At 49.9% G+C, this 19188-nt stretch overlaps 4 protein-coding genes across 4 annotated transcripts; 2 read left to right on the top strand and 2 right to left on the bottom strand.

Annotated features, from left to right (window-relative positions):
- Positions 1–1347: 1347 nt before the first annotated feature.
- On the top strand, positions 1348–1815 carry EMWEY_00034370 (hypothetical protein, conserved; the record flags this gene model as incomplete). The annotated part of the gene is made up of 1 exon (XM_013478517.1): positions 1348–1815. One exon carries the CDS (start codon positions 1348–1350, stop codon positions 1813–1815), a length of 468 nt encoding a protein of 155 aa, XP_013333971.1.
- A 144-nt stretch (positions 1816–1959) lies between these two features.
- Positions 1960–6680, bottom strand: EMWEY_00034360 (TBC domain-containing protein, putative; the record flags this gene model as incomplete). Its single annotated transcript, XM_013478516.1, has 8 exons — positions 1960–2346; positions 2629–2739; positions 2927–2999; positions 3146–3321; positions 3436–4611; positions 4850–5107; positions 5467–6144; positions 6600–6680. The coding sequence occupies 8 exons, from the start codon at positions 6678–6680 to the stop codon at positions 1960–1962; spliced, it is 2940 nt and encodes a 979-aa protein (XP_013333970.1).
- Positions 6681–10867: 4187 nt separating this feature from the next.
- On the bottom strand, positions 10868–14214 carry EMWEY_00034350 (hypothetical protein, conserved; the record flags this gene model as incomplete). The annotated part of the gene is made up of 2 exons (XM_013478515.1): positions 10868–11574; positions 11871–14214. 2 exons carry the CDS (start codon positions 14212–14214, stop codon positions 10868–10870), a joined length of 3051 nt encoding a protein of 1016 aa, XP_013333969.1.
- A 954-nt stretch (positions 14215–15168) lies between these two features.
- On the top strand, positions 15169–17625 carry EMWEY_00034340 (hypothetical protein, conserved; the record flags this gene model as incomplete). Its single annotated transcript, XM_013478514.1, has 2 exons — positions 15169–15241; positions 16154–17625. The coding sequence occupies 2 exons, from the start codon at positions 15169–15171 to the stop codon at positions 17623–17625; spliced, it is 1545 nt and encodes a 514-aa protein (XP_013333968.1).
- Between the last annotated feature and the right edge of the window lie 1563 nt (positions 17626–19188).

Raw genomic sequence — 19188 nt, 5'->3', positions numbered from 1 at the left:
TATATATATATATATATATATATATACCAGTGTAGATAACGAATAATAATGTATAGTTGTGTTTACATATGTGTGCTTTCATGGATTTATACTGATTGCTTATACTATGGAGTTCATAGAGCATACATGTACGGATAGGCTGGAAGCTGGACACTTTATATAAAAACGTCTTAGTCTTCGCTTAGGGGGCTAATAAGAAATGAATTGTTATTGCATCATGGTAACATTAATATTCTGAAGAACAAATGTGGGAATTGCCTCCCGAGTATACAAACTCGTATGAACTGATTATAATTATTCGACAAGGAAAAGAGAGTGATATGTCCTCTCTGGACCATTATCTTGTGCCTATGACTTCGTTTTTGTATCTACCACTTTAGAAGACTAAAATGCAGTTTACTGTAGTATTTCAATGCATTGTATTGTGTTTACAGGCTCGGGGCTCTACTGCAGCATTTCCCTCTTGTGTACCATTTAGTTCTTCGCGTCATTCTATTAAATTATCTTCACTTTACTATTTCATTACAAATGCAGCATTACGCTTTAAATACCATTTACTGGAGAACTAGCGCTTCGGAGTAGCATCTCCTGGAGAGCTCCTGCTAGCAGAGGGGCCCCCAACGGTACAGGGGGCCTCTAAAGGGCCCCTCTTTAGCGGCTGCAGTAGCGGAATACGGATAAGCTTCTTGTGTTCAGAAGTTACATTTTACCTCTTATATGCGATTTTTGTGCATCTATTTTGTCATTTATAGTTATAACAATTGCAGTGTACGTACATTTAGCCCCGGCTGTGGTCCCGGTCCCGGTGCCTAGCAGCGAACCCCCTCCTCGCTGCTGTACATATTTGCATTTTTCGAATATAGAGTAGAGCAAATAAGACACTTGTAATCTGGGCATTTGTTCATTTTAGCTCAATGAATCTGCAAAAGAAGGATTACGGTACATGTGCCCCGCCGACCCCTTGCAGTGCCGCCCTCTCTGAAGGAGAGGATCAACGATAGACTTTAGCTGTATACACACCAGGAACCCGTCGCTGCAGCACGAAGGGAACTACAAGCGCGTTTTGCCTCTCTGGGCTGATAGTTAGTGTAGGCTTTTTGTCCCATTTCTACTGAGAAAGGCGGTCCCGATCCGCCCTTCTGCTGCGCAGTACACACAAGAAGGGGCTCTTCCTATTCTTCCAGGCAGAGGAGGAGGAGAAGAAGAAGTACCAACAAAAACGGAGTAAGAGGAAAAAATACGGGGACAACAACCACCATTAACAAGAAGGCCGCTGGGGAGGAAAATAACGAAGAATACAACCCCCCAGAATCGAACGCGCGCGAGGCCTTTACAGTGGCCGCACGAATGGGCCTTCTGTGGACGCTCAGGCGGGACCTTCTAAGGAGGGGCTCCCCTGCCTTTAAGGTGGGGGTTTGGGTGGCGGGTATTGCTGGCGGGCTCTTTTGGATATACTTAGATGAGAGGGAAAAGCCCGTTAAAGAAAGAGCTGTCTTTCTGCCCGCAAGGAGAGAAGTGCAAATGGAAGAAGGAGAAATACGCGAATGGAACTTAAGACTATCGGGAGGCAAATTGCTGCCGCACAAAGACGGGAACCAGAAGCAGGAGCAGGAGCAGCAGCAAGAGCAGCACCAAGGACTTGAGGCTGCAAGAAATGCGGCACTTGCTGCTATCAAAGAGCAGGGACTGAAGCAGGAATCAGCGGAGAAACAGCAGCAGCAGAAGCAGCAAGGATGGTTCTCGAGTCTACTGGGGCTTGGCGACAAAGCACAAAACCCTAAAGCCAAGAAGGTGCCCCTCTTCTTCGACAAGTAAAAGCAACAATACAACTGTCTCCCTAAACCCTTACACCAACAGCAGTAGGTGCACCTGCTGCTGCAGCAACTGCTGCTGTCGCTGCAGCAGCGGAAGCTGCTGCAGCTTATACGGAAATGCTCATGGTGCGACTGTTCGTACTACTTAGGTTTGAGGGGGGGGGCCCACTACAGCCCAGGTGAGGGACCTCCTCCTCAAGCGAGGGCCCCCCCCAACTGTGCCTTCTTTGGGGCAAGCGGGGCCCCCGCCTGTTTGTTCCTGTCTGTTCCACTTTGGTGCTGCACCAGCAGCAGCAGCAGCGGCTTCTTCTGCAGCTTCTGTTGCAGCCTGCGCTGCTGCTGCTGCTGTTGAACGCGAGACGGGGACTTCGCTGTTTAGGTGCCGAAGTAGCAACCGGCTGCGGGGCCCCTCGGGGGCACCCCTGTCCTTCTTGCGCCTTCCATTTAGGGTTTTTTGAAGATGCATCAAAAGAATATCGAGTCGCTCTTGCGTCAATTTGACACTGAACAAGAGATCTAAGAATCTGTCCGACTGTACATACACCACACCACCACAACGCATGCAACACCATGCAGCAAAACACTAATCCAAAGGCTTAGATAACTGCACTAGCAGCTGCAGCTGCAACAGTTAACTCCATTGCTGTTTCTACTGGTGCTGTCGCTGCTGCTGATGTGGCTGCTGGCGTTGTTTTTTCTAGTATTCCTGCTCTTGGTGCTACTGTCCCGATTCTGTCGCTGCTGCAATTAATGCTGCTGTTCCTCTTGCTGTCTGTATTGCTATTGGTGTTGTAGTTAGTGTTCGTATGCGTACATGGATGGCCTGGAAGCGGGTGGTGGTAGAGGGGGAAAGGATTGCCATACAGTCATCGAAAGAGCCTTGCAGTAATTCCTCTCTAAAGTACAAAACAAGTGCTAGCGAAGCCTATAGCACAAATAGCAGCAGCAGCAAGACAATCATGTGAGGCAGTAGCGCCAACACCGCTGTGGCCTGCTGCTGGGGTGTGCACTGTCTTTGATCAGGCACCCTCAGCACTCCGCATCGCTGGGTTTAGGGTTCTGCGTCTCCCGCTCGCTGGGGTTTAGGGTTTGGTGTTTATTCTGTTCAATACCTGAAACAACACGGCGTCGCCCTTAATTACGAAGAGGTCCCACACCCGACCCAATAACTCGAACGGCAGACAGCTGGACACACGCAAACAAAACACCCACACGAATACGCTTATCAGCAGCAGCTGCATAAGCAGCTACAGAACCAGAAGGCACAGCTTGAAGGCGATACCGGCAGCAACCAGAACTAGATATAAGCGGCAGCAGCAACAGCAGGTTACCGAGTAAACAGGGTGTACATCCAGTCGACAAGAAAGATGTTTGTTTCAATACCCAAGTCATCAAAGTGCTGCAGCAACTGGGGGTCTCTTTCTTCTAGCAGCAAATCGAACAACCTAAAGTGCACCTCAACCAGCCCCATGTCGAAGGTGTAGAATGCATGCAAGGAACGCCGCAGCTGCATGCAAACGAATCCACAAAATAATATAGAGAACAAACCCTAAACCCTCCACCAAAACCTTCGTCCCCCTGTCTGTCCGATCACGAAACCTAAACCCTGATCTTTATTTACCATGAGGTTCGCGAAGCAGACAAAGGCGGAGTATTCGTCCATATACAGCAGCAGAGTTGCTGCAATAAATGCCATTCCTTGCACATACCCCAAGTCAGGCCTTAGCATCACATACACCTCAAGCAGACTCTGAAGAAACGCCTCCATCCTCTCCCCCCCAGACACCCCAAAGGGCACAGGAGCTACTGCCTGAGAATCCGCCTGCCGCAACCCTGAGGGGACCCCAGATGAACCCCCAGAGGAGCCCCTGGATGAATCCCCTCCTGCGGATGTCTCCAGGGCACCGTCGCCAACGGGGGGCCCACCAGATGGATCCCCTTTTGCACGCGGCTCAGGGCCCCCTTCCCGCGATGGAGGTCCCTCTCCAATAGAAGATGGAGGGAGAGGAGGATCTCGGGGGCCCCTCGTTGGGTTTGAACACAAAGAAGAGGTTTCGCCACTTGGGGAAGGGAGGGGGCCCCCCGACACAGACTCCTGACGAGGAGAGACACAAGTTGAATTTGACTCAGCACATGCTTTGTCCATGCTCCTATTGCTGCCGTTATTGCTGCTGTTATCAGCGCCAGCGGGGACTTCTGCAGCAGCAGCTGCTGCTTCACTGTCGCCAGTCTGAGGTCGCACAGGCGTCTCCAACGTGCCTGAGGAGCCATCGACAGCCGGTGCCGCTGCTCCTGCTGCTATTGCTGCTTCTGCTGTTGCTGCCACTGAAACCTCCGTGTTTGTCTTGGATTTATCTTCTGTTGACCCTCTCGAGCTGAAGACCCCAAGACGAGGGAGGGTGCGGTGCAGATCCGCAGATATCGCCAAGAAGGAACTAAAGATCTCCTCCTCCCACACAAAGGAATCACTGCTTCTGCTGTTGTTGTTGTTGTTGCTGTTGTCGGCCGTGGCAGCGTCTCTGAGCTCTGTGGTGGCCCCACACAAGCTGCATACAACAAACCGCCCCTTCACCGGCTCTGCTGTTGCGGATGGGGGGTCCCCCTGCGTTACGGCTGGGTCTGCTGCTGCTGCTGCCACTGCTGCTGCTGCTTCTACCTCCTCCATAGGGCCCCTGAAGCACTCGATTCTCTCTCTATATTTTGCGTTTGTCCGCAGCAGCTGCCGCCGCGCCAGTCCCATCCTTGCCCGCAGCAACTCGTAGTACTGAGGACTCATACGCAGCTGATCTCCTACAGCCTGCAGCAGAAACAGCAGCAGGAGCAGTGGACACGCCCAGCAACCGACAGCTCATGCTGAAGGGATAGCCTCGCAGCCCACGCATGCAGCTAACCCGTGCATGCACGCACGACTGTGTCTGCAAGCATGCAGCCCCACGCAAAGCCAGCCCCTCTATGCCTGACATAACACCTTCTCTGACCCCCCGCATGCATGCATCATGCATGCATCATCCATGCATGCAGGCATACAGGCGTACCCGCTTCCATACTTCTCCTCGAACATCATGAGGAACTCCCTTCCTCAGCATTTCTTCAAAAACCGCAGTTTCCTTCTGTCGGTCCCACTCAGGCAGCAGTCTATCCACCCAGACTGCTGACAGAGGCGCCCCATGGGGGGGGCCCCCCTGAGGGGGACTGCAGGGCCGACGAGCCCTGCCGTAGCGCCAATAAGATACACCTGAAGACTGATGTGAATCCGCTCCAGGGAAGAGGGCCTTGCCGCTGCCAAAGCGTTCCTGTAAGCAAACCCTAAACTGTAAACGCTAAATCGTAAACCCTAAACCCTAAACAGTAAACCCTAGACACTAAACCCTAAGCCCTAAGAATCGAATCGATATCCAAAGACAAGAACCCATGAGATGCTCATCGAAATACCAGCGAAAATGTCCCCCGTTCTATACCCTAAACCCTAAACCCTAATAAGCACCTTGCTAAAAAGAAGCGTTTTCCATGACCGTGCACCTGTCAGCCGCGGAAGGGCTGCGACTCCGCTCCGAGGATGATCTCGCTCCAAGGATTTCTGCTGCAGCAGCACCAAAAGAAGCAGCAACGAGGCAGACCTCAACACGCAGCAGCAGCATCAGCATCTCCGCACCTCAAACAAAGCAACAAGAGGAACAACAGGAGCAGCAGCACTCGCGAATTGCATCAGCAGAAACAACATCTCTTGTACCCCGTCGAGTGTCTCTGATGTCTGTTTCCTTGAGAAAAAGCCAGGGACCCCCCGGTGGGCCCCACAGACGCCGTGGCTATCAGGTAAAGACCCAAGACGAATAAAGTTGGATTTGTTTAGGGGCCCCCCCAGGGACCCCCCCAGGGATCCCCCCAGGGAAGTTACTGTGGAATACCCTAAGGAGCCTCCCTTGCTGCATAAGGATGCAATATCTTTACCTTGGGGGCCCTGTGCCTCCTGCTGCTGTTGCTTCTGGAGGCATGCGAGGCGCTCCGCAGGAGCTGCAGCTCCTGCTGATTCCGCTGCTATCGATGCTGCAGCAGCAGCAGCTGAGCTATCCGCTGCTACTAGTGTCTCAGATGCTAATTCTGTCGCAGTCTTTTGCTGCAGTAGACGCCCACAGAATCCACGTGTCTGTGCTGCTGCCGTTGCTGTCGCTGCTGCCGCTGCTGCTCCAGCAGGCAACCCTTTCTGCTGCTGCTGCTGCACCGCAGCAAGAGCTTCTTTGAGCTGGCGCACCTCCTCCTCATAACTGCAAATTGTCTCGGAGAATATTTCCCCAGCCAAGCGCTTCTCCTCCCGCAGCCGAGCCACCTCCAGCTGTACACCGCAGCAGCAGCAGCAGCAACAGCAGCATGCAGAAGATGTGGCTGTTTTTTGATTCCCTACAAGCCCTTCACGCGATACGGCAAAACAATAACAGAAGCAGCTGGAACGCAGCAACAACAGCACGAACACAGCAACTGCAACAGCAGGAACGTAGCACCGGCAGCAGCAAAAACGGAGTTACAGCAGCATAAAAAGTACAACAGCTGGAAGATTGTGGCGAGAATGCACCAACAGCAGCAGGAGGAGCGGAACAACAGCAATACCAAGACATCCGCAGCAATAAGCGACAACTCAGGCAGCAAGACACCGCAAATGCACCACCGGCCAGAACAACAGCTCCGGCGGCGGCAGCAGCAATCCAACGAACACAGCAGCAGCATGCGAACAGACACGGCAGCATCAGGAAGAGCAGCAGCAGCGGTTTAAGAAACAACTGCCTATATTACCTGAAGAGCGTCGATGGCCTCCTTAGATGGGGCTTCTGCATCCACAGATGCACCAGGCCCTGTGGGGCTGTCAAGTGACATCTGTGCCGCTGCTGCTGTTGCTGTTGCTGTTGCTGTTGCTGCTGCTACCACAGCTGCTGCAACTGCTGCAACAGCAGCAGCAGCTGTGCATGTATTCGATTCACCCCATGCGTTTGCTCAGCAGCGCTGCAGCTGCCTCTACTGCGGGTAACCCTACGACCTGCTGCTGTTGCTGCTGGTGTTGTTGTTGTTGCTGCTGATGTATTGCTGCTGCTGTTGTTGTTGCAGCTGTTGGTGTTGCTTTTCCTGTTAACGTTGCTGCTGTTGCTGCTAAAACGAACCCTTCTGCGAAGACTGCAACGGGAACTGCTTGCTCGCCGTTAACGGGGAGCTCCTCTTCCGCAACAAGATAAAATGCTGTTTGTTCTTCTGCTGCTGCTGTAACTTGTAGGAAAGCAACCTCGTCCTACTGCTGCTGCTGCTGCTGCTGCTGCTGCTGGGAGGAGGCCTAACCCCCGGGCGCGTGAGATCAACGAGAGGCTGCTGCTGCTGCTGCCGCTGCTGTCGCTGCCGCAGTGACTGAAATGTAGAGAGACTAAGAAGCTGCAATTTGTCCAGCCACAAGAGCAGCCGCAGCAGCCGCAGCAGCAGCAGGACCCCGAGCTCACGGGGCTGCTGGTCCTAAGGAGCATCTCGCGGCTGTTCTGTCTCACTGTTTACTGCTTGGTGTATTATTATTAATCATACTTTATTTATTTACATTTTCCTTTAAAACATCAATTAAGTTATCCTTTTAGTCTCCTCCATTTACTCCCTCGAAGGCAGGACGTCGTCAATGCAACAACAACAGCAGCAAGAGCAACACCGGCGGCAGCAACAGCTGTTGCTGCAGCTGTTGCAGGTGTTGCAGCTGCTATATGGTGGTCTTTACTTCCTCGATGATATTTACAGAGTAGGCCGAAGGCTTGTCACTGTTGAGGTTATAGAGAAGATTGGCTACTTCACCCCTAGTGTTTAGGGTTTAGGGTTTTCGCTTTGCTGCCTCTTGTCTACAAGCCAAAGTAGCTTTTGCCGAGATGCTGCTGCTCTTTTCGTTTTGGGGCTTTTATTGCATGCAAACTTGCAATGCTAAATATGGAGAATAAGGAAGTGGAAGAAAAAGCAGCAGCGCCTGCCCGAACGGCTCACCACCAGCAGCAGCAGCAGCTGTTGCTGCTGCTGCTCCTGAAACACGATACATTGGGCACTACAAAGGTCCAAATATCCAATCTCGCTGCATAATTGCAGTAAACTACTGCTGCAGCAAACTAATGCAGCAGCAAATTGCAGCAGCAGCAGCAGACTGTTGCTGCCTTCAGCTCAAGGCTCCTCTCGAGTCGGCTGCTGCTTTTGGGGGTTGGAGGAGCAAGATCATAAATGATGATGCTGCTGCTGCTGCTGCTGTTTCTGCTGAAGCTGCTGTTGCTGGTTCTTCTACTGGTGCTGCTACTGCTGTCAGGAACTGCTGCTGCTGCTGCTGCTGCGAGCACTTGAGGGACTCCTTCTGCGGGTCAGGAGGGAGATCAGGACAGTAGTTCTTTCTTCTATTGCTGCGTTTGCTGCTGCCTCTGCTGCTGCTTCTGCTGCTGCATGCTGCGCTACGTTGCGGTTGGCAAGCGTGTGCTGCCTCGGTCTCTTCTTCCTATTCTTCGAGGGCTTAGCTCTTTGCTGCCCTGTCCTGTCCGCCTAGCCGCAGCTAGCAGTAGCTAGCTGTAGCTAGCTGCAGCATAGAGCTGCATCTGGGCGTAGCTAGCTGGTGTTTACGGCCATGGCTAGCAGAAGCTACCTACAGTTATGTGCCGTAGCTAGCTGTAGCTATCTGTAGCTAGCTGTGAACCTCACAGCGGTGCCTAACTAGCTGCATTGATACCTCTAGCTACCTGCAGCTACCTGTAGCTAGCTGTAGCTAGCTGTAGCTGTTTACAGCTCCATCCTCCCAGACGGAACCGTAAACCCTAAACCCTAAACCCTAGAAGGCGACCCTTCGGCTACATTGCGTCACGCCCCTCATTAAGGAGGGCTGATTGAGGGTTTAGGGTTTGGCTTGCAAGACAAGATATATAAATTATATTAATATAAAGAATTATTATTTATATTTATTTATGTATATCTAATTTGTTTATCTGCCCGCCCCTTAGGCAGGCCTGCATGCAACAGGGCAGCAACTGTCTCCTTTTTTGTCTCCTTTTGTATATCCTCCAGTCTGCTGCAGTGCCCGCCTCCTCCAATTCCCTTCTCCTCTGCTGTCTCTCCTTCCTAGTGTCCCCTCAGGTGTCTCTTCAGCTCCAGGTATCTCCCCAGGTGTATCCTCAGCTTCAGGTGTCTCCTCCGGTGTGTTGGGTGCATACGTTGCCCCTCCGGGTGTCTCTACAGTTACCTTTTGTGTCTCCTTTTTACTTATCCAATTGTCTCCTTCCTCCAGGTGTATCTGCAGGTGTCTCCTACTGTCTCCTCAGCTGTCTCTTTCTCTGTCTATCCCTCCGTCTCTTTTCCCTCCCTCTAAATTCATATCTAAGTGTCTCCTACTGTTTGGTTTCCTGCTACTGCAACAGCAGCAGCAGCAGCAGCAGCAACAGCAGCAACAGCAGCAAAAGAAGCTTGTATAACTTAATGATCCAAAACAGCACCCAAATATACCACGCAGCAAATGCTGCAGCAGCAGCAAGATGTTAGCAGCAGCAGCAAATGTTCATTAAGCAGCATTTGCAGCTGAAGCAAATGCAGCAGCAGAGACTGCAGCAGCTGTCCCAGTAGAACACACCTGCTGCTGCTGCTGCTGCTTTTGCTGCTGCTCTGCTGCTGCTATGCATGCAACTGTTGGGCCTATAAAAGGGCCCCTTGCCTCCTCATTTATGGAGACACTCGGGTGTACGTACACCCTAAACATTCATTACATGCATAAAGAAAGAATAAGAATTGGGCATAACGAATAAGTGTTTATTAATTAGTGTTTATACGGATAATAATTAGTGTTTATACGAATTAGGGTTTGCGAATTAGTGTTTAAGAATTCTTAAGGGTTTAAGAATTAGGGTTTACGGATTAGTGTTTATGAATTAGTGTTTATGAACTAGGGTTTATGAATTAACGAATTAGGGTTTTGTTATTTGTTGTAGAGATAAGGGGGATAATAAAATAAGCAGGCCGTGCTATCTAGGGTTTATCTCTGTGCGTATTGATTAGGGTTTATTAATTAGGGTTTACTAAATAAGGGTTTATAGATTAGGGTTTAATGAATATTAGGGTTTAGGGCACAGCGATGTTTTGTACATCAATGTGCAAACTATTATTATTTATTTATTTACTATTATTATTATTATTATTTATTATAATAATAATAATAATAGTAATTATAATAATAATTATATATTTGTTTATTTATTGTGTTTAGTTATATTGTAATTTCTTCCTTTTTGCACAATGCCCTCTTCTTGTGCCATCATTAACACTATTATTAATAATATTATTTTTATTATTTGTATTAATTATATTATTTTTATTAATATTTTTATTAATATTAATAAATATTTAAATTATAATTATAATTAAAAGAACTGCAATTATAATGAATAATATTAATTATTGCAATTAATACAGCAAACGTAAAAGAAAAGAAAAAAAGAAATAAAATATAATTGTAAATATAGCAATAATAATAATAATAATAAGAAAAATTTATGAAGAATAAGAAGAAAGAATAATAATAATAAAGAATGTTGTTGCTAATAACACCAACAATCAGCAAAACAAAAATAATACGAACAGCATAAATAAGAAAAATATCCATAAGAAAAAGAAAAGAAAAAAGAAGAAAAAAAGAAGAAAAGGGTCTTGTGAATTTTCTCCGTGAATTTCTTCGTAAAGATGCAAAGAATTGTGTTGGTTGCCTATTGTTAGCGAAGAAGAAAAAAAAAAAAAAAAAAAGAAAAAAAAAAGAAAAAAAGGAAAGAAAAAAAGGTCTTGTATATTATTCTTGAAATTCTTCGTAATTAAAGCTGCATAAGGAGATATTCGTTATTCGTTATTCAATAAGGAAGGAGAAAAGAAAAAAAAAAAGAGAAAAAAAGAAAAAAAAAAGAAAATATCCTTAATAATATAATATTTTAGATCCCTCGTTGGTTTCCTCAACAAAGATAGGGAAAAAGAAGAAGAAAGAGAGGGAGAAAAAGAGGAAGAAAAAAGGAGAAGAAGAATAAAATAATAATAATTTATTCTTGAAATTCTTCATAATTAAAGCTACAAAGAGAAATAGACTCTAATTGTCTGAATTGTGTTGGTTGCTCGTTATTAACAAAATCCTCAATACAATCTTGTATCCATTTATAGAATTCAGGGTTTTGTTCAACTCTATTCTTATAAGGAGAAGTAGCAAAATGTTGACTTTGTTTAGCAATAGATACAAACATACCACGAACAATTTTCTTAACTAAATAAGTTATTAATCTTAATGGTACATAACGTATACCATGCTGAAAAGAACCAAACAATTCTAATGTAGTTTGTCTACCCTCAGATATAGGATAAAGAAGAAAAACAAGATCAGCAGATTGTATTCTTGGTATTTTTCCTTTTTCTGGTATATATTTACCTAAGAATTCTTTTTCTCCTTCTGGTGGTGATTGACAAAATATAATTACAGCACCACATTCCTCTAATGCATTAACACCAAAGGAGAACATAATTGTTTCCTTAAGACCTAGTACAGGGTAATCAAATGTTTGTCTAATTAATTGTGATGCCCTACTATAACTATATACTTTCTCTGCATGCTTAAACATTGGAGCCCAATTTCCGGCTAAGTCCGATTCATTCAATATTGCCAATACTTCAAATAATGCACAAGTTAATTTCCCTCGAACCTTCATAGATACAGAGTTATTCCTCTCTACTCTATAGGATAAATCTAAATACTTTCCTGTACACACAATAAGAAAAAAAAAAACACTTTATTTATTTATTTATTTATATTTATTTATTTTATTCTACTTTATTTTATCTATTTAGTCGTTTTTTTCATTATAGCAACAAGCAGGAGGCAGAGAGAAGAAGAGGAAGACAAAGGAAACGAGGAACAACGAAGAGAGGAAAGAAAGAGTAGGGAAGAAATAAACAGGAAAAAAGGAGAAAAAAAAAGAAGAATAAAAAGGATACAAAAGAAGAAGAATAATAAAAGGAGAAAAAAGAAGAATAAGAATAAGAAGAATAATTTACCTCTTTCCCTGATCCATCCTTCTTCATCAGACGAACTCTTGAATGCTAATCCTTTTTTATTGCTGCTTCTTCTGCTGCTGCTTCCTCTTCTTGTTAATGACATTTTTCTGCCCATATTTCTTAGTCCTGTTTTTAATTTAGTAGTACTTATTTTCCTCTCAGGGAAGCTGCTGCTGCTGCTGCCTCCATTACTACCACTACGTCCTACACATGTAGCTGCAGGAACAGGTGATCCTGCTCCTCCTGTAATATAACCATCTGCTGCTGCTGCTCCTGCTGCTGCTGCACTGCTGCTGCTGCCCTCAACACCACCACAAGATAAACGATTCTTTATAACCTGTTGTTGCTGCTGCTCCCTAACACTACTTGAACCTCCTGCTGCATGCGACCCAACAGTACCATAACTACTATGTTGTTGCAGCTCTCTCTCCCTCTGCTGCTGCTGCTGCTGTTGCTGCTGCTGCTGATGGTGATAATGAGTTAATGTACTTATAGATTCAGCAAAAGATAGACGAGGATCCTCGCATATTGCCTTTAATTGCGATAGATGGAACTGATCCAACATTGCATGCGCAATATTTATTTTCTTACGAAGATTATTTATATTTGTATCATTTCTTAATTGTTCTTGATATTTTTTTAGTAGCTGCAGCAGAACCTCTGATTCCTGTTGCTGTTGCTGCTGCTGCTGTTCAATTTGCTGCTCAAGTTGCTGCTCCAGCAGCAGCAAGTACTGATAAGCCTTGAATAGTAACTCCTCCTCTATATAGTGCTGCAATTTCCTCCATTTCTTTAATAATATTTGCTCTAATACAGTCTTGCTGCGCTGTGGAGGAACACGGGGGCCTCCGCTGCTGCTGCTGCTGCTGCTGTGGAGAGCAGCAGCAGCAACGCTGCTACATGCCTCCGCTGCTGATGCAGCACCTGCTGCTGCTGCACGAGCACCTGCTGCTGCTGCTGCGGCGGCTGATGCTGCTGCTGCCATCGCACTGTCAGCGCTGCTGTCCCCATTCGTCATATAACCCGATGCTGCTGCTCTCTCTTGCTGGTGCTGCACCCGCAAAGCTGCTAATGTTGCTTCGTCTGCAGCAGCAGCAGCAGCAGCTGCAGCAGCAGCAGCAGCTGCTGCTGCCGAACCAGGAATATCATCATCCCCTACAGATGTAGATGACAGAGGATAAGCTGATGAAGGACGCACATCTGCTGCTGCCTCCGTATGTGCTGCTTCCGCTGCCTTCGTCCCTGCTGCTGCTGCATCTGCTGCAGCAACAGCAGCAACAGCAAGAGCTGCTGCTGCTGATGGTTTCCGCTCAACAGGGTCCTTATACTGTTTTATATCTAATTCATCCTCTTCTCCCCCATCAGAAGGACCCTGATCATTATTAAGAATAGCTGGGGGCCCTACGGCCCCATGGGACCCCCCTGCAACAGGGGCCCCCCCAATGGGTGCGGCCCCTCTGTTGGCCAGTATGGGGGCCCCCTGGGGGCCCCCTTGCTGCCCATCTGGTGTCGTGGGGCCCCCACCTGCAGGAGTTAAGCAGGTAATAAGACGACTCCATATACCCCCTGGATCCTCGAGGGTTTGCTGCACAATTCGTGTAAATGTAGAGGAGAAACCCTCACCTCCTGCTGGTGCTACTGCTGTTGTTGCTGCTGCACCTGATGGTGCTCCTGCTGCTGCTGCTGATGGCGATGATGATGGTACGCCTGACGATGGAGGAAGGGCATCTGCTGCTTCTGCTGCTGATACATCTTTACGAGGGGTTGTCTCTCCTCCCTGCTGCAGCTGCTGCTGCTGTTGCTGCTGTTGCTGCTGCACTCGTTGCTGCAGCAGCTGCCGCGTCCGCTGCTCCCCAGCAGCAACAGGAGATGATGTATTCTGCGGAGGAGAGGGGCCCTCTACTGCTGAAGCAAATTCAGCGTCATCATCTGCTGCTGCTGTTGCTGCTGCTGCTGCAGGATCCAGCTGCTGCTCCTGCTGCTGCTGTTCCTGCTGTTTCTGACCCTGCAATTGAGGAGACTCCTGCTGCAGCTGCTGCTGCTTCTGCTGCTGCTGCTCCTCTGGGGTCTCCATAGGCAGTGCTGTTGATGGAGCAGCATTTGCTGCTGCGCCATTTGTTGCTGCTGCTGCTGCTTCAGGTGACCCATAACCACCCAATGACAAGGAACCATCTGCTGCTGCTGCTGCTGCTGCTGATTGTTCCAATTCTACTGGGCTGCCATCCTCTTGCTGCTGCTTATGCTGCTGCTGCTGCTGCTGCTCCTCCTGCTGAGCTCCCGCAGCAGCCTCTAAGGGCTCCTTACCCTTAGCGGCCCCCGCCTTGCAGCACTTTAAACAACCCATTTCTTCTGCAGGCCTAGCAGCAGCAGCAGCAACAGCAGCAGCAGCAGCAGCAGCAGGACTGCTGCTGCTGATGCGGTTGGGGCCTACTTACCTGCAGCCAGATGTAAGCAGGAAGGATGCTGTATCTGCTGCAGCAGCTGCTGCGATATACAAACACTTTAACTGATGCTGCTGCTGTTGCTGCTGCTGCAGCAAAAGAAAATGTTGCTTCTGCCAGATACCCGCTGCACCTGATCCTGCTGCTGTTTTTGCTGCTGCTGTTTCCTCCGGTTGCTGCAGCAGCAGCTGCTGCAGTCGTTCCTGCTGACCGAGCAGCAGATCCAGCGAGCAATTGCTCCTATGGGAGCAGCAATACTAGGAAGAAGCTGAGTAACTCGAGCTGCTGCTGGTGTTGCTGCTGCTGCTGTTGATGCTGCTGCTGTTGTTCCTGCTGCTGTTGTTCCTGCTGCTACCGTTGCTGTTGCTGCTTAGGCAGGCCGCACAGATCTGGTAGATCTTTAAGGAATACGGGCAGTTGCGGTGTTGCAGCAGCAGCAGGTGCAGCAGCAGCAGCTGCTGCTAGAGCTGCTGCTGCAGCTGCAGCTGCTGTGGCAGTTGCTGGTGTTCCTTGTGCAGTTGCTGCAACTGCAGCTACTGCTCCTGCTGCTGCTGCTGCTGCTACTGCTGACTGCAGCAGGCAAATGGACAGGTACGCTGCTGCTATCTTTGCTGCTGCGCCTTCTTAAGGGGCCTGATGACAAAAGGCAGCAGAATAAGGGAAGAAATTGCTGCTGCTGCAGCACCGGTTAGCTTGCAGCAGGTGGTGGTGCTGCTGCTGCTGCCGCTGCTGCTGCTGCTGCTGATAGCTCGGGCAACGATGAATAGAAAGGTTTACTTCTAGACTGCATTTTCCGCAGCTATATGTGCTGCTGCATGTGTTGCTGTTGCTGTTGCTGTGGCTGCTGCTGCCTTGCAATGCTGACGACTGCAGCAGCAGCAGTTGCAGCAGCAGCAGCAGCAGCTGCAGCAGCCTACGACCGCGTGATTGGTACTTCCGGCGATCTTATGCTTTTATAGAGTAATTATGTGTCTAAATGACACACAAAAGCAGCAAAACCTGAAGGCTGCTGCAGGAGGAGCAGCATGAGTGTCAGCAGCAGCAACAGCAGCAGCAGCAGCTGCTGCTGCTCCTGCTCCTGCTGCTGCACGTCTCGGTCGCTGCTGGTTAGAGGACCTCAGCAGCAGTAGCAACAAGCAGCAGCATCAACACCAGCAGCACTTTTAAATTCACAACTTGCTGCCTTGATGCCTGTCTGTAGGTATTATATATAACCGTTGTCTTCTTTTACCCTCCCAGCAGCAGCAGCAGCAGCAGCAGCGGCAGCAACACCAGCAGGGCCGCAGCAGCAGAAGAGGCAGCAGCAGTACTGGCAGCAACACCAGCAGCAGGAGTTGCAGCTGCAGCAACAGTCTGACATCACCGCAGCAGTTGCTGCTGCTCCTGCTGCTGTCTTCGCACACTTTCCCTGCTGTTCTGCATGCATGTTGTTGGGGCTTCTCCCTTGCTGGACAGGCCTATTCCAGCAGCAGCAGCAGCAGCAGAGCCTCCAACGCAGCAGCAGCAGCGGCTGCTGCTGCAGCAACAGCAGAAACTGCAGCAGCAACAGCAGCAGCAGCAACAGTACAGACACCATACAGCCCCAACTGCAACAGATGCATGCAGGCCCCATCATACCAAGAGGGCCTTGTAGACCGGCCCCTCCTGCTGCAGCAGGAGCAGGAGGAGGAGCAGCAGTTGCTGCTGCTGCTGTCCCTGCCCGCTCTGCAGCGGCCGCTGCAACAACACCGCATGTGAAGTCCTGGCGTTACAGCCACCAGCAGCAGCAGCAGCGGAAGCTGCTGCTGCTGTTGTTGTTGCTGCTGCTGCTTGTACCGAGTCCTGTTGTGTGTATTCATATAGCTCGCGACAGCCCGCGCTGCTCCACAGCAGCAGCAGCAGCCACACCTGCAGCAACAGCAGCAGCAGTTGCTGCTGCCCCTGAAGGATCTCTGCTGCGTCCTTCCGATTCCCGCTGCAGAGCAGCCACGATAGGAGGGACTAGTAGCAGATTGCTGCAGGTACGCGGCGGCAGCACAAGCAGCAGCAGGTGCAGCAGCAGCAGCAGCAGCAGCAGCAACAGCAGCAGGAAGGTTCGTGTATCCGTGGTAACTGCAACAGGAGTCAAGTGTCTTGACAGGCGATGGGAGTTGCTGCTTCCTGCTGCTGCCGCAGTTAAGGACGTGGCCTTGCTGCTGCAGCAGCAACTGCAGCCGCCGCCACCGTTGCTGCTGCTGCGGCTGTTGCACAGGGGCCGTCTGGTGTCTGCGGAGGAAACACTGCAGCAGCTGCTGCAGCAGGAAGAACCACCAGCAGCAGCTCCTGCATCTGCTGCTGCTGCTGCTGCTGCGGAGCCGCAGCAGCAGACTCTTACTCTCATTTGGGATACAGCAGTGCCTCCTGCAGCAGCAGATGCGGATACTGAGGAAGGCAGCAGCAGCAGCAGCAGCAACAGCAGCAGCAGCGATTCCTGCTCAGCAGCGGAGGCAATTGCTGCCTACACGGCAGCCAGTGGTGCAGCAGGCCGTGTTGCTGCGCTGCTGCAGAGGGAAGCTGAAATCCTAGCAGCAGCAGCAGCAGCAGCGGGTGGTGAGGATAGTGCAGCAGGAGCAGCAGCAGCAGCAGGACTGCAGCAGCATCCTGCTGCTGCTGCTGTTCATCGTGCTGCCTTTGGTGGCTCCGATGCTCCGCTGCAGAGCAGCGAGGAGTTGAATGCTGCTGTACAGACACTGCAGGAAGGTCTTGAACTGCAGCAGCAGCAGCAGGAGGAGCAGCAGCAGGAGCAGCAGCAGCAGGAGCAAGAAGAGGAGCTCGTAGAGTATTTTCCTCCACAGCCAAGAACACTCAAGGAGTATCTGCAGCGGCTTCTGCTGCTGCAGGTGCAGGTACACCCGAAGTTGCTGCTAAAGGTAGCAGCAGGCTCGTTGCTGCTGCAGCAGCTAGTAGAGTATGCTGCACCAGCAACACAGACACCGCAGCAGCAGAAGCAGCAGCGGTTGCGAGAACTGCTGCTGCTGTCTGCTGCTCCAGCAATGCTGCTGCTGCACCTAAGGCCTATGCTGCTGCTGCAGCAGTTCGCCTGGGAGCTGCTGCCTAAGGGGAGGGGATGGCGGGCGCTGCGGCTGCTGCTGCCTCCTCCTGCTGCTGCTATGCTAGAGGATGAGCAGCCTGTCCCGCTGCAGCAGCTGGTGCAGCAGCAGCAGCAGATGCTGCTGCAACGTGAGAAGAAAGAGCAGCAAATGCGTACACAGGAGATGCTGTTACAGGGACAGATGCAACAGCAGCAGGATAGGCAGCAGCAGCAGCAGCAGCAACAGCAAGCCACAGCCACCTGACACTAAGTGCAGCAGGGACTGCAGCGAGAGAAGCAACAGCAGCAGCAGCAGTCTGCTGCTGCTCGTTGTAATACCCCCTGTTGCTGTAGGGGATTTGCTGCTGATTGTTTTATCCGTTTGTTCCCGACTTGCTGCTGCTGCACAGTTGCAGCAGCAGCAGCTGCTGCCGCACAGCTGCAGCAGCAGCAAATACAGTTTTAAGGTACAAAGAAAAAAAAAGAGAAACAAATAAACATCCGTGTTGTCTTTTGAACAACTCCTAGCACCCCACACGATCCCAGACACGATCCCACTCACGATCCCAGACACGATCCCGGACACGATCCCACGCACGATCCTGTGCACGGTCCCGTGTACGATCCCGTGCACGATGCTAGAGGCGATCCCACCGGACTCCCAGACACGATCCCGCACACACGATCCCGAAGATAACAGGATAGATGGACCTAGGATACTTAGGAATCGAGCTAGGATCCGATCCCCAGTCGATCCCAGACGATCCCAACGATCCCAGACGATCCCGTGCAGTGGAGAACCTAGCCAAATCCCCTTTTTGCTTGGCGTCTCTCCTGTTGTGCCTATACTGCATAAAGTAGACACCTGGATGTTGTTAGCAGATGCTTTTTTTACACGATCCCAGGCGATCCCAGACGATCCCAGTCGATCCCAGATGATCCTAGACGATCCCAGACGATCCCAGGGTTTCGTGAGGGGCCCCACGCGAGGGAACTTACTGTAGCTGGACATATGATTTGAACTGGATACGATCCTGGACGATCCCAGACGATCCCATGCTATCCCGACCTCGATCCCACCAGTTCAGCGAGCAGTTTGCTGTAGCAGTTGTTGAGGTGTATCTGCAGGGGGTTGTTGCTGCGCTGCAACAGCAGCCTCCCTGTTGTCTTGTATTATTCTATTTGTTTTTTAATTCTTTTTTTAATTAATTAAATTAAATAGAGTAAAAATATCATAAATCTCCTGTAAAAGCGGCAAAAACAGCTGCAGCACAAACTGTTAGCTGTATACTGGGGGCCCTCCCGAGCATCTCGGGGGGCCCCCCCAGCTACTGGTACCCTGCGGTGCCTTCTCGTGCATAAAAGGGTTTTCTTCCGTTAAAAAGAATTAAATAAACAAAAAGAAAATAAAATAAGTTAAATAAATAGGCAAAGAAGACAGCAACAGGGAGAGAGAAGCTGCTGCCTTTTCTAGGGGGGTTTCGAGTGTACGGACACGCGCTAGTGACCGTGCAGCAGCAGCGGCGGCAGCAGCAGCAACAGCAGCAACAGCAGCAGCAGCAGCCGCAACAATAGCAACAAATAAGACATCAGCAATCTAAAATTACACTGTGCAGGTTTTCCAGGGGCCCCTCACGTCATGAGGGGCCCCTACCCTCTGCTGCTGCTGCCGCTGCTGCTGCAGATATATTCTTATGTGTTGTGCTGCAGCAGCACATCTGTGGGGCCCTTTTATGATTCTCCCTTTGGGGGAGGAGGTCTTCAATTCTATGCTCCTCTTGGGGAGCTGCAAGTTGCTGCCGCTGCAGCAGCAGCGGCTGCTGCTGCA

This window comes from Eimeria maxima, genomic scaffold, assembly GCF_000499605.1.
Source record: "Eimeria maxima Weybridge genomic scaffold, Emw_scaff468, whole genome shotgun sequence".
Taxonomy (NCBI): domain Eukaryota; phylum Apicomplexa; class Conoidasida; order Eucoccidiorida; family Eimeriidae; genus Eimeria; species Eimeria maxima.
Note: the sequence above shows the minus strand (reverse complement) of the source record. Positions and strands in the feature narration are given on the sequence as shown.